At 44.2% G+C, this 14294-nt stretch overlaps 2 protein-coding genes across 2 annotated transcripts; both read left to right on the top strand.

Annotated features, from left to right (window-relative positions):
* The first annotated feature begins 3348 nt into the window (after positions 1–3348).
* LOC124708572 (glycosyltransferase BC10-like) lies at positions 3349–8616 on the top strand. Its single transcript, XM_047240251.1, has 11 exons — positions 3349–3651; positions 3763–3879; positions 3972–4072; positions 5665–5736; positions 6026–6107; positions 6220–6300; positions 6592–6636; positions 7410–7475; positions 7549–7698; positions 8009–8137; positions 8275–8616. Exons 1-11 carry the CDS (start codon positions 3349–3351, stop codon positions 8293–8295), a joined length of 1167 nt encoding a protein of 388 aa, XP_047096207.1. The 3' UTR covers positions 8296–8616.
* An 848-nt stretch (positions 8617–9464) lies between these two features.
* On the top strand, positions 9465–10979 carry LOC124648972. Its single transcript, XM_047188655.1, has one exon. The coding sequence runs from the start codon at positions 9465–9467 to the stop codon at positions 10617–10619; it is 1155 nt and encodes a 384-aa protein (XP_047044611.1). The 3' UTR covers positions 10620–10979.
* The last annotated feature ends 3315 nt before the right edge of the window (positions 10980–14294 follow it).

The following is a 14294-nucleotide window of genomic DNA, read 5'->3' as shown; positions in this document are numbered from 1 at the left end:
TCCTCTTTCTCTTTTGCTTCCTCCCTTTTGTCGGCAACCGATGGCCCGACTTTGACAGGTACGAGATGACGATGTTAGCAAGGTTACCCTTCCGGCTTGGCCTGGGCAGGGTTATGGACGTCACTGGTTATCTTCAGGACTCTTAGTCCAATTTGTATCTTGTCCGTACTCGGACGTATTCGATCTTCTGTATGATTTGGATCTTTGTATTGTATATTTGTATCTTGACTCGGTGGAGTCGTTGTTGTATATATGTATCTTGTGGGCTCTATTGTAATCCTGTTGTAATGTTACCGCTCGTGTTAATTCCTCTGGCATCACGTGTGTGATTCGTTGCGCACGTCGTGTCGGAGGGCGTCTCTGAATCGATATCGTGCGGATTTCGGCGGGCTCGCTGGAATCCTCATGGTACCGGTTCCGGGGCGTCACAGTCTTGAGCTGGAGGTTCAGGCTCGACCACCGCCACGCAGAAGGATTCAAACTAATCTGGGACAAAGTGTGTTGAGATACATATCCTTGTATATCCGGATGTGTATCTTCTGTAGTTATGTATAGCGATACATATCTTTGTATTTATTATTGGGCCCGCCTCCTTCCTTGTATAGTCGAGGACGTGGCCTATATATGTAACGCCATATGCACCCAATCAATACATTGTGAGTTGCATCCCTTTCTACATGGTATCAGAGCCCAGGTCTCGAGTTCAAATCCTGGCTTTCACATGGTTTTCGCAATTAAGCCTAAAAATTGCTGTTGCCCCTCTCTTTAGCCACCGCTCCTGTTTCGGTGTGCTCTTCTTCTTTCACGTGTTGACTTTCTCTTCTCCCGTCACACGCGAGTGGGGGTGCTATCAAATGTATATGTGGATTGCCTAGCCCTTTCCATCAGTTCAGACTTTTGGTTCAAGTGGCTAGTGCATGAAGCTTAACATGGTATCAGAGCATATTGCGACAACGTCTCCGCCGTCTACCTCTCCGCCAACCCGGTCCACCATCGCCGCACCAAGCATATTGAGCTGGACATCCACTTTGTTCGGGAACAGGTGGCCCTTGGACACATTCGAGTACTTCATGTGCCCACCTCCCAACAATTTGCGGATATCATGACTAAGGGTCTCCCTACGGCGTCATTTGAGGAGTTTCGGTCCAGTCTATGCGTTCGACCAGGCGACGCTTCGACTGCGGGGGGTTGTTGAGATACATATCCTTGTATATCCGGATGTGTATCTTCTGTAGTTATGTATAGCGATACATATCTTTGTATTTATTATTGGGCCCGCCTCCTTCCTTGTATAGTCGAGGACGTGGCCTATATATGTAACGCCATATGCACCCAATCAATACATTGTGAGTTGCATCCCTTTCTACAAAGTGCGATGGCGTGACAAAAGTTCGTGATTTAGATTGAGCAATTTGTCGTAGCGATGGTTTTCCTTAACAGAGTGGCAAACCTTTTTTTTTTGCAGACGGCTTCAATTGATATGTGATTTTACCTTTATCTGAAGCAACTGAAGACTATGAATAGTGGGTGCAATCGTGTGATGATGGTTGTATGGGCTATCTACGATGGCTAACCCAAGTTAAAAAACATATGTATAATGCTTAAATTATAAATCTGATATTTTGAAAATTATCATGCCAGTTGAGGCGCTTCCATTTAGGGTATCTCCAACGGGGCGGCGTAAACAGACGCTGCGCGATCGTTTGCGTCCGCGTGGACCGGAAATGCGTCTGCACCCTGCTCTAGCGGGGCGACGCATCGTGTCCGGGACGTTCGCGGAGACGTAAACGCGGCGCAAATATGTGACACGTTTGCGTCTCCGCGGATGCTGCGCGATCGCGCCGAGCGTCCGCTCGCTTCTCCCACGGGCCCGCCTGGCAGCGACCCTGGCTCAAGCCGGTGCGAATTAAAGTAGAACAACTGCCGGGAGGGCAACTGTCGGAGTGGCAACCGCGCCGATCGACGCGCCAACCGCCAGAATGGAGAGCCGAACCCCCGCGGAAGAGCACCCGCATACCTCTTCATTATACGCGCCGCCATTAATCCCCACTGAATAAAACACATGCGCATGCTCTAATTCATCTCCAACCGGCTGCCATTCTTCTTCTTCTCCAACATCGGCTAGCCACCATGAGCAACCTGACGGCGAGGAGAAGCCGCCGGGATGGCGGCATTGGTGGGATAGGGCTGCCACGCCGAGCAACCCTAGCTCCCCGCCGACGGAGGGCGAGGAGGAGGGGGCGCCGTTGGCCTCGACGGCCAGGACGAGGAGGAGGACTCAGCCGCAAGGTGGGCACAGCTGGAGGTGCTGGAGGCGGACGACGACGCGGCGGCGGCAAGGAAGGAGCAAGGGCCCGAGCGAGGGCGGAGGCTCGTCATCCGCTCACCGACGACGAGGAAGACCCTAATGGCCACTCGTCGGAGGGGAACTCAAGCTCGTCAGACGCGTCGACCGGCAGTACCTCTTCGAAGGAGGTGACGAGAGGCGCGTCCGTGAGGATGACGAGGCGGGGCCTTCTAACAAGAAGTATAAGAATTAGTTAGTTTAAATTTGTATGTTAAATTTTGAACTTGTTCGATTCGACTTCGCATGGTATGATCAAACAATATATAGATTCTACTTAAGTTTCTCCAACTGCTGGGTTGCCCCTCGACACAAACGGATAATTTACGCTAGCGACTATTTCGGCGTCTGCGGGCGACGAAAACGAACCCGCGTAGACAATTTTTAGGCATTCGAAATGCGTTGCCTCTTTGAAGATTACCTTAGAAAAGAAAACAGTAAATCATGTGCTATGATGGACTGGACCGATGGGTCCTTGGACACATTGTGCGGTCTAGTCAATGTGAATAATGGAAACTTCACGTGCCACTGTCAGCTCACAACGTGGCCTCTGTTAACTGTTGTTCCCCGCCCCGTACCGGATTTGGATCCGCACCGTTGCCCGGTGTCAGTGTGCCCCCAAAACGGCGGCGGTCGGTGGACGGTGGATCCCGTCGCCGGTAGTTAGCCCGTCGAGGTTTCGCTCCTCTTTTTCACGAGGCCGGCTGCTTCCTGCTTGCTTTACTTGCCACTGCCGCGCTCCCCCGGGAAGCAAGCAAAGCAAGCGGAGGCAGAGATTCGATTCCCCGCCTCCACGCTGCTGGGGCGTGCGCGCGCGCGCAACCACCACCAACCTCCCGGGATCACGAGGCCGCACCGCACTCCGCCACGCAGCTGCGGGGAGCTCGAGATCTGAGCTGACCCGCGCTCTGCTCCGCCCCCAATGCCGCGAGTGGGAGGAGCGGCGGCGGCGACGAGCCGGTAATACTGTACTAGCCTGCAGGCCTGCCGACCCGTCTCGGGAAATGAGGCCGCGGAGGCACTCGTACGGCAGGGGCGGCAGGAGCGCGGCGGCGGCGGTGCTGCTGGTGCTGTGCCTCTGCGTCACCGGCGTCTTCCTCCTCCTGCTGCACGGCTCCTCCCCGGCCCTGGAGGCGGAGGAAGGGGACAGGGAGGCGGCCGCTAGTGAGCGAAGGCGGGAAGAGGCGCTGGTGGTTCAGGCGGAGGTGGAGGAGGCGCCGCTGCCGCCGGGGAACGCGAGGGTCGCCTTCCTCTTCATCGCCCGCAACCGCCTCCCGCTCGACCTCGTCTGGGACGCTTTCTTCCGGGTACGCACGCCCCATGCCCTGCCCCGCCTGCTTTCCACCTCGAATGCACCAATGCCTGCCTTACTGAACCCCAAATTGATCGCGCTGTGATTCCTTGTGCGGATTAATCAGGGTGACATTGACGGGAGGTTCTCCATCTTCGTGCACTCGCGGCCGGGCTTCGTGCTCACGCGCGCCACCACCCGCTCCCGCTTCTTCTACAATCGGCAGGTCAACAACAGCGTCCAGGTTAGCACTCCTAGCGATTCCCACCGTATGATCTTCACATTCAACGCTGCGACATGATTTTTTGTTTCCTGATCTATCTGCCGTACGTTCAGGTGGATTGGGGGGAGGCCAGCATGATCGAGGCCGAGCGCATCCTTCTCAGCCACGCCCTCAAGGACCCCTTCAATGAGCGCTTCGTTTTTGTGTCCGACAGGTAGGCTCTTCTTAAAAATGGCAATTCCTAGTTCTGGCCTAGAATTTGGACAGCAGAGTAATTAATACTCCATCCGTTCCAAATTAGTTGACACACCTTTGGTTAGATTTGGTCTACATAAGCATGTATTTAGAGTTTTGGACACATCTCAGTGTGTATGTTCGCTCATTTTGGAATAAAACTGACTCAACTAATTTGGAACGGAAGGAACGACTTTACACATTAATTATAATGTGCTTGAGTTTTTTCTGCAATACAAAACAGTAATGTCTTCCTCTCAAAGAAAGGGGTCCTAATAACTAGTAAGTTGTTTTCAACACTAACTTATTGGCAAACATGACATTATATTCTTCTCGAAATGAAAAAGACCTCAAAAAATTATGGGCATTATAAAATGGAAGTATGTTTTGAAGCAAAAAAAAAAACCCTACTCCCTCCGTTCACTAATGTAAGACCTTTTAACTTTTTGTAGATTCACTCGTTTTGGTCTGTATCTAGTCTACTTTTAGTGTTCAGATTCACTCATTTTGGTCCGTATCTAGTCCACTTTGAAATCTAAACGGTCTTACATACATTAGTGAGCAGAGGAAGTACTAAATCTGCCGTATATGTCTGAGATTGTGTAAAGCTTTGGTTAGATTTGGTCTAGATAACCATGTATCTAGACACATTTCAGTGTGTATGTTCGCTCATTTTGGAAAAAAACGCTGCCTCAACTAATTTGGAACGGAGGGAACGACTTTACACATTAATTATAGTGTGCTTGAGTTTTTTTCTACAATACAAAACAGTAACGTCTTCCTCTCAAAGAAAGGAGTCCTAATAACTAGTAAGTTGTTCAACACTAACTTATTGGCAAACATGACATTATATTCTTCTCGAAATGAAAAAGACCTCAAAAAATTATGGGCATTATAAAATGGAAGTATGTTTTGAAGCAAAAAAAAAAAACCCTACTCCCTCCGTTCACTAATGTAAGACCTTTTAACTTTTTGTAGATTCACTCGTTTTGGTCTGTATCTAGTCTACTTTTAGTGTTCAGATTCACTCATTTTGGTCCGTATCTAGTCCACTTTGAAATCTAAACGGTCTTACATACATTAGTGAGCAGAGGGAGTACTAAATGAGATTGTGTAAATGTTGATTTTGTCATCTCCTGAAAGTTTTTTTTGTTATTTGCAACATATGAGTAATAAATACATCATGCTCACGTGATCAGTGGTTTCTGCAGTTCTAAGCTTGTACGGAGTATTAAAAACTGTAACGTAGTAGTACTAACAAATAGTTGGACATCTTATGGTTGGAAGTGGATCTTGTGTAATACTTGTTTTACTGTCCTGATTTTCCATTGGTTATATATATCAGATAATAACCGTCTATAATGAGAATCAGCATGTTAGCTGTACGCATTTGGCCAAATTTGGCTGTGCTGCATATTTAGCTACTGGACTGCAGCTCTAGTGTTGGCTCAATATTTTTAATACTTCACAAATTCGACATATATTACCAACATTTTTCTTACCAAGCATTCATCATCTATTGACCTATCTTAATGTTAAATCGTGCTTACTAGGATCTTCTCTCTCTGCCAGCTGTGTACCGCTGTATAATTTCAACTACACTTACGACTACATAATGTCTGCATCAACCAGCTTTGTGGACAGGTATAAACATTTCACTTTTGCATTAGGTTTCCTGGCCTTGGTTAACAATGAGTTCTGGAGGCGTATAAGCTGTTATATTTGTGAATGATATTACAACTTCCTTGCAGCCTTTTCCATTTTAAATTGTTTTAGTGTTTGTATGCACCTTGACTTCTTAGATGTGGATTTCTAGCATAAGCTTTGGTGTATGCAGGTTGTAGATTTGTCCATATTAATGCATCAGCTTTTCTTTTAGCTCATGTCATAGCCTGAGTACTAATAGCATCCAATTGTGTAATGCTGGAGGCAGTTTTGCCGATAATAAACAGGGCAGGTACAATCCACGAATGGACCCAATTATCCCAGTGGAGAACTGGAGAAAAGGCTCACAGGTATCTTTTCAGTTGTACCGATGAAAGAAAAATATAAGAGTTTGACTTGAATTTTTCTGCGTCTAACTAACTCTTTACGGTACCTCTGCTGATGTTACTCCCTGCCATGCAGTGGGCTGTGTTAATTAAAAAGCATGCTGAAGTTGTGGTTTATGATGATGTGGTGTTGCCAGAATTCAAGAAGCATTGCAGGGTATGTGCCTCAATAATTTCATGCGCTATATAAAGAAAGATTCAGTATTTCAGTATAGTAACATGGTCTTACGATATCTGTTAACTTGACAAGTAGTAACGGAAGTTAAATAGTTGAACACTTTTCTCATCATTTTAGTTTGTTATGAAAGTTTTTTTGTGCATACATACAGTGCTATAGTTCCCTCTATATATGTACAAATGAGAGTTTTTGCACGTGTACATCCTGTGAAGTCGATCCCTTCTCTATGTTTGTTCTTATTAATGAAATTAATTCTTTTATATACCACAGAGAAGGCCCTTACCAGAGTTCTGGCGGGACTGGGACAAACCTATTGTAAGTGAGAGTTTTAATAGTGATCCATTTACCTTTTAGAGTATCTTGAATGGAGCTTCCCGTTCATGTTTATCTGTTTCTTCCTTGAAAATTGTTGATGTTTGTTTTGAACTCAGTTTGCACCTGGGGCATGTTTACTGTTTAGAATACTTATATGATAGGTTAGAGAAAAAAAAACGAAGCTGTTCACTATGAATAATCAGGGTTCAATGTGGGGCTCTGGGTCACGGGGCATTGAAGTTACTGTTTGGCCTTATTCTTGAGACATTGATTGCATGAATGAACTTAATCCCTTCCTTGTATTTGCTTCAGTGTTGGATAGCAAGTGTTAAAGTGAATAAATTTTTGTTTGTCTTTATCAACTGTATGCAATAGTGAAGAGGCATTGAATTCTAAAGTGATAGAGAAGTTAATTTATACCTGAAATAGATAACATTACATGCGATATTTTATGCACTCACAAGGATCAAGTATACAGAAGTGGAAACAAGAAGTTACATTCATCTGTGTTAGTTCTGTCATAATTGCCCAATGCTCATAATTGTGTCAATAAAACCAAACTTAAGCACATAATAGAATTTTACTTTTTCAGATTGCACAGAAGAACTTCTCATATATATACTCTGATTATTACATTTCTTAAAATGTTATCTTAACCAAATAATTACCTAAGCCTTCGCTAATGAACTCAATATCTACATCTGTTTGTGGTGGTTTCACAGAAAAAAAAGTTTATGAGGTTCTTACGTGTTTTGTGTCCTCATTTTACCCAGCCTGCCGAGGCATGGAAGGCACACAACTGCATACCAGATGAGCACTATGTTCAAACATTGCTTGCAGTAAGTCGATAATAATTGCAACATGCCTTGAATCTGTTCTCTGCCAGATGCACATGACCATTTTTGGTTGCAGCAAAGTGGTCTTGAAGAAGAACTTACGCGGAGATCGGTTACACATAGCGCATGGGATCTATCATCTTCTAAAGACCGCGAAAGGCGTGGATGGCATCCTGTAACGTACAAAGTCTCTGATGCTACTCCTGCACTTGTAAAATCCATTAAGGTATAGGTTTCCTTCACATCTGAATACTTCATTCCATACCAAGGGTGCTTTACCATTTGGTTTGGTTTGCTTTTATTTGGTAGTCATGCTATTTAATAAAAAAGTTGTAGCAAGAAAGATGGCAAAATCGGTAATGAGAAATAGATGAGTATATGTCAGTTTGGAAGCATGTTTCTCTTTGTGTCGAATTTTCAAGATAAGCTATAGTTCTGCCATAATAAGCTGCATATCTGTCAAAATAAACTGCTTTTAAGAACTGCATAGGGCGATTCTTAACTGTTACCTGGGGATCTATTTTGTAATTTTGTAGGATATTGATAATATATATTATGAGACTGAATACAGAAGGGAGTGGTGCACAAGTAATGAAAAACCAGCACCTTGCTTCCTTTTTGCAAGGAAGTTTACACGTGGAGCTGGTCTGAAGCTTCTTAACTCGGTGAGTTCAGGATCTTGGACTTTTGTTGTGTATGAGCATGCACAAACATAACCAAACTTTGGACTTTGTGTGTTGGCCTAACAGATCACATTATGCTTTCTTTATGTAACTCCTCTTTGTCTATTTCCTTTGTGCAGTCATTTATAGCAGTACGATGAATATAGTCTGGGAGGCATCTGCCATAGTGCCATGTACAGGTTTCTCCCTTGCAAGCAGAATACTGTCATTTTGAATATACCTAAAGGAAAAGGGTGGAGGGGACAGAAAATAACAGCGATTTTTTGAGTCTTAGATATAATTTTTTGCACTCTGGAAAGTGCAATAGTTGTTGTAAAGTGATAAACTTTTGCTTCATTTAGTGCCTAGGTTAGTACACATGTTAGCTCACGGCTTAGCACTGTAACTGGATCTGGAAGAACCACTTACGTTTTGAAGCTATTGTATCTTGTATATCCTGCATCATGTGCCATTCAGCATTATTTGGTGGTGTGAAACTCTGAATGTACATCTTACCAAGTAACAAATACACTATTCAGATGCATGTCAGTTGCGAGAGCTGCAATCTTCACTCTGCCAATGTCTATTCCAGCAATCTAACATTACCAGGAGAGTTTTTTTTTTTTTGACAACCAATACCACATATATTTATAGTAATAAATATTACATGGTAGAGATACATAAGCTGATCCCAACAATAAAAAACCGTTGACCAACAGGGGAATGATCTCTCCCTTGGCTATACGTTGTTAGGTAAGATGAGACTCTCCCAGCGGATGGACGCTAGGATGATAACCCGGTTTAAAGTTCGCGCCTCCTTGCGAAATTACCGTAAGATGGGGATTCGAACCCGGATGAACTGGCTGCGCACTCGCTTGTATTGCCACTGAGCTGGAACTCAGTTCTCAGCTGACCCCAATAATTACAAAATAAAGTATAAAATGAACGAGTAAATCATTTGAGATCTTCAAATTCTTCTTTCTTTCCCAGGAGATACATCATACGAGTATATGTCAGTTGCGAGAGCTGCAATCTTCACTCTGCCAATGTCTATTCCACATCAAGAGAGAGTTAATCCATTCTGCTTTTGGACCTGAAGAGACCATAAAATTCTTCCATGAGAGTATGAGACAATGACCCTTGCAGCACTAATATTGTCAAAAAAAAAGCTGGAGGCAAATACTTTTTGGGCTTCATGGCCCAGGGGGCCAGGACCCTCACACTCACAGGAGTTGTTCGACCAGAGTCTTGGCTACCTTCGCACCGACAGCCGGCGGCGACCGTCCCCGCTTCTCATCCCCGCCGGCGCCGCCACGCTGTCGTCTGCGCCATGCTCCGCCTCCGAAGCTCTATCCTTGCCCGTATTCTCTCGTCTTCCCCCGCCTCTCCAATCCCATTCCCTCACCACCGCCTCATCTCCGCGGCGGCGCCGGCCGTTTCCCCAAACCCTGGTTTCGCGGCGGAGGAGTACCTCGTCGCCACCTGCGGCCTCAGCCGAGCCCAGGCACTTGAGGCCTCCAGGAAGCTCTCCCACGTCAAATCGCCCACCAATCCCGACGCCGTCCTCTCCTTCCTCGCCGGCCTCGGTCTCTCCAGCACCGACGTCACCGCCCTCGTCGCCAAGGACCCCAAGTTCCTCTGCACCGGCGTGGAGAGAACCCTGGCCCCTATCCTCGCCGGGCTCACCGGTCTCGGTCTATCGCCTTCTGAGATCACACGCCTTGCCTCGCTTGCCCCCGTCTGCTTCCGTTGCAGATCCATCGTCTCCAAGGCGCACTACTACCTGCCCGTATTTGGCTCCTTCCAAAGCTTCCTCCGGGTGTGCAGCTTAAACCTTCTCTCGTCCGACCTTGAGAAGGTGGTGAAGCCCAATGTTGCGTTCCTGCAGGAGGAGTGCGGGCTAGGTGTTTGCGATCTTGCCTCGCTGTGTCACCATATGCCGTGGATACTCGCCACCAAACCGGAGCGCGTCCGAGCGATGGCGGCGCGTGCTGAATCTCTAGGTGTGCCCCCCAGCTCTGGGATGTTCAAGGAAGCACTGCAGGCTGTCTCATTCCTCAGCGAGGAGAAGATCGCCGTCAGAGTCAAGTACTTGAAGAAGATGTTCAGGTGGTCAGATGCTGAGGTGGGCATTGCTGTTTGTAAGGCTCCAATGGTGCTGGCGAGGTCTAAGGACATACTGCAGAGCAAATCTGAGTTTCTTATCTCTGAGGTGGGTTTGGAACCGGCATACATTGCTCATCGTCCGGGTATGCTCGGTCTTAGTCTGGAGGGCCGGCTCAGGCCCCGGTACTACGTTCTCAAGTTTCTCAAGGAAAAAGGGTTGATACGGAGCGACCGCGATTACTTTTCTGCGGTCGTGCCGTCTGAGAAGGTATTTGCGAAGAAGTACATATACCCTCACAAGGATGCTGCGCCACACCTTGCTCAAGACTATGCTGATGCTTGCAGAGGACAAGTGCCCACCAGGTTCAGATTTGCATGAACCAAGAACATGGTGTTAAATTTGAAAAATATTTATCTGTGTGGTATGCTTTGTTTCATTATCTTGGCTAACTAAACTTTGGTAGCCTGGTATAGTATGTATGTTGCATGATGGTTTAGTCGTAGCTAACACCTGGTGATGCTAATCATTAGATTCATGAATCTTGGTATGTCCATGCCATCCTTTAGTGGAGAAAAAAGCATGGCATGGTTAAGAACTTGGGTGAGATCAGTCCATTCTACAGATGCATTGAATTACCAGTGAGTACTATATCAGGCCATTCTGCAGAATGACAAGAGTGTACTATCTTTTTGTGGGGAATAATTTTAGACTTGTTGATGGCCACAATATCTTGATCACTGCCGGGGATGCAGTTCGGATCTAGTTGTTGGTTGCTCAATCTATTTTTTGTAACTTGAAAATCATTGCTCTTTCTGCAGTATCTTGTTTTGAAGAAATTAACTGTTGTGAAAGTAATTCATGATTTACTAGCTTGTATTAGTTTGTTCCTTCATATTTCTCCTGTATTTTAGAATGACCTAATGGCTGATGCGTGGAGTTCAACGCACAGCTGATCAAAACTGAAAATGCAGTAGTACAATTTCTTTATAGTGCCTACTATTTCCTCTAAATACTATGGCTGGTAAAGACTATAAGCCTCCTCTGGTTTGCACCAATCAAGGGCTTACAATGCCCAGCCAAGCCAGCAAGGTAACAGATTTGAATGCTGCTGTGTTGCAAATCTGTTATATCATGATTTAAGCCCAGAAAATGGTTAGAATGTTTACCCTCAGTTTAGTGTTGTATCCATTTTTGCCAAGATTGATCTCAGGTGCTACATTTACAGGCTACTCTTTATGCAAACAGAGTTAGGCACTAACAGATACAAGCTGGCTCCTCGAGTGTCATCTAGTCTATTTTTTCAGTGCTGTAAAAGTATGTCTTCGCAACTATATTAAGGTTGTACGGTTGCCTTTTGTACTATTACTTATTGTTATTGACGCCGGATGTGACACTGGTTGATGTGAATTATCAGCTATCTAGAGTTCTACTGTCCCGATAACCGATCACTAAATCTACCTTTATATTTAACATTTTTTTTCGCATAATGTTTTGCTTCCATGTTTGTTGTCTTCTGAACTACTGTTTTCATGTAGGCACGAATGTGGTTCACAGCTCAATATTTTCTTATGTTGTTTATTAGCTTATGTGATGACAACGCAATTATATCTTACTTCATGTTCTCTGCAAATCGAGTATCTTCATATATGGTAGTCGATTGATCCACTTTATTACTCTAAAGCAAAGAAGACTGATCCAGTAATGTTCCACTGATTCAATAGGTAATCGTGCAGTTCAGCTATTGAGATTTCATCCAGTAGTCCTCTACTGTTAATATATATAGTTAACTACCTTTGACGTGGTGATGGCATATATAAAAAACTATATGATTTACTCATGGATGAGTAAGAAGAGCTAAAGAGCACATTTCTTCTAATTGTTCTTTTGTGCAGTAGTAGCATTTTGTGTGCGTGTGTGTCCTTGACTGAATTTATCCGTGAAATAATGCACATCTTTATGCGCATCAAACATATTGAACTGCATTGTTCACATCAATCCATATCATATTTGCCAATGATCTAGATGGTCAGAATTCTGTTTCATCAGAACACAGGGGACCTATCTACTTCTTTGGACTTCAATAGTCCCAGTTCATCAGAGATCTTGTGCAGTTATGATTGTAGTTGTACTAGTAAACTTTCCCGTTAAAGTACACACTATTGAGATAACATGCATGTCAATGGCAAGAGCTGCAATCCTCACTGTGCCAATTGCTATTCAGCAATCTAACATGGTCAGTTGAGGTGTTGACATGGCATCTGACGTAATGACATGTTACACTCCGGCATGGCACCATCATAAACATGGTGTATGCTGCTTTCGACCTGATCATGACCCTTGCAGCTAAATGATTTTTTGTCCCATGTCTGAATCATATTTGTCCTTGTGTTGCTCCAGCAGCTTCATCTGTTTGTTATTTTGCCTCTCATGTTAGATTACTAGTCCTACACTTGACTGCCTAGCATGTTTTCCCTCCAATTCTCCTTTTCTGGGTGGATCTATTGCAGTATTTATATAATGAATTTTGTGGTACTAAAGATGGGGAAAAAGAGAAAGGGGAATGCACGTTAGTTTGCTTGCTGGCCTTGTGCAGTTGTGCCTCTTTCAAGCTCTGCATTTTAACTGTCGTTGTGATCCACACTGCCTAGTACGTCTGTTAGGCTGTAGCTTCACGGTAAGACAAAACTGAACCATCGTGCTAATACTACCATCCATTTTACATTTGCAGTGCTAAAAACTGGTGCAATTTGCTTGCGAAGTAGGAAGCAGGTAAATTAAAATTGAGACCCTGAGTGAGATGATGGTGTGTGGCTGGGGTTTGTGTCTGTTCCTGTTCATTCTGCAAGCCTTTTTTTCGTTGGAAAGGCATTTTTGCAAGCCTTTGTTCTGAGTTTTTTTTTTTTTGAGAAATTTGTTCCGAGTTTTGCAAGCATGCCTTTAAAGTTGGCAGCTCTTTCTTGTTCTGTCATGCATAAAGTGGAGAAGAACATTTTTCTTCTTTCCAAGTAGTATTTTCTGACACAGAAGTGAAAGAAGCTGGAGGATCTGTCCCAGTTTTCTACAGTAAAATTGCAGGTATCATCTGTAGGTCCTTTAATGATTCCAACTTTTGAACTAGAGGAAAGTTCGCGAAGAAACTCAGGATCCAACAATCAATTTTGACTACTCAGGTAAATCATTACAGTCCGAACATTATTGTGTTTTGTTTTCATATTAAGTGAAAAGACCAAGAGAAACTGGTTACAGATCCTAGAATCAACTGAAATCAATCAAATAAGGTTAGACAAAATTTCTATTTTTGGCGACACAATAGTTAGGCAGTCACAACACAAAATGAGAACACAGGGAAAAATAAAGTTTGAACTATGGAAACCTGCACTCGACAACAGCCTATTTGGCACAAAGGAATTTGAGGAAAAAAATAATCTTACTGTATAAGAAAATTTCGCACTCAAACAATTTGTATCCTAGGATGACACTGAAGGAATATTATAGAATATGATTTTTTTTCTACAGATTATGGAGGAAATCAAACATGAGGGCATGAGGCTTAACCTCATGGTCTTCACTGTTTGCCTCTTCTCCCTGTAATCAAGTAACCATTAATCTCAAAATTCATGCATTTTTTCTGTGTACTCCATTACTTAAAGACCTCTTGTCAGCAATTCATGTGGTGTTAATTCTCATGGGATCAACAAGGCAAAACATTCTAACCCTATGTTTTTTTTCTATTCTCAAGCCTAGATAGGGAAGGAAAGAAAGCATCCTTTGAAGAATTGATAGGCCCTGCCTAAGCTATTGCTTTCCTTTTTATTGGAGCCAAAGCCTAAGCTACTACTCCCTCCGATTCATATTAATTGACTTCAATATGGATGTATCTAGAACTAAAATGTGTCTAGATACATCCACATTAGAGTCAATTAATATGGACCGGAGGGAGTAATAGTGAAGGAATATATAAACTGGTAAGGAACACCCTAGCCAGACTTTGGAGTGTGCTGTCAGTTAAAAATAATCAATGAAAAATACCACCATTGTCGGCCCTGTTTCAAA

Source organism: Lolium rigidum, chromosome 4 (assembly GCF_022539505.1).
Source record: "Lolium rigidum isolate FL_2022 chromosome 4, APGP_CSIRO_Lrig_0.1, whole genome shotgun sequence".
Classification (NCBI taxonomy): domain Eukaryota; kingdom Viridiplantae; phylum Streptophyta; class Magnoliopsida; order Poales; family Poaceae; genus Lolium; species Lolium rigidum.
This window is presented reverse-complemented; position numbering and strand designations above follow the sequence as displayed.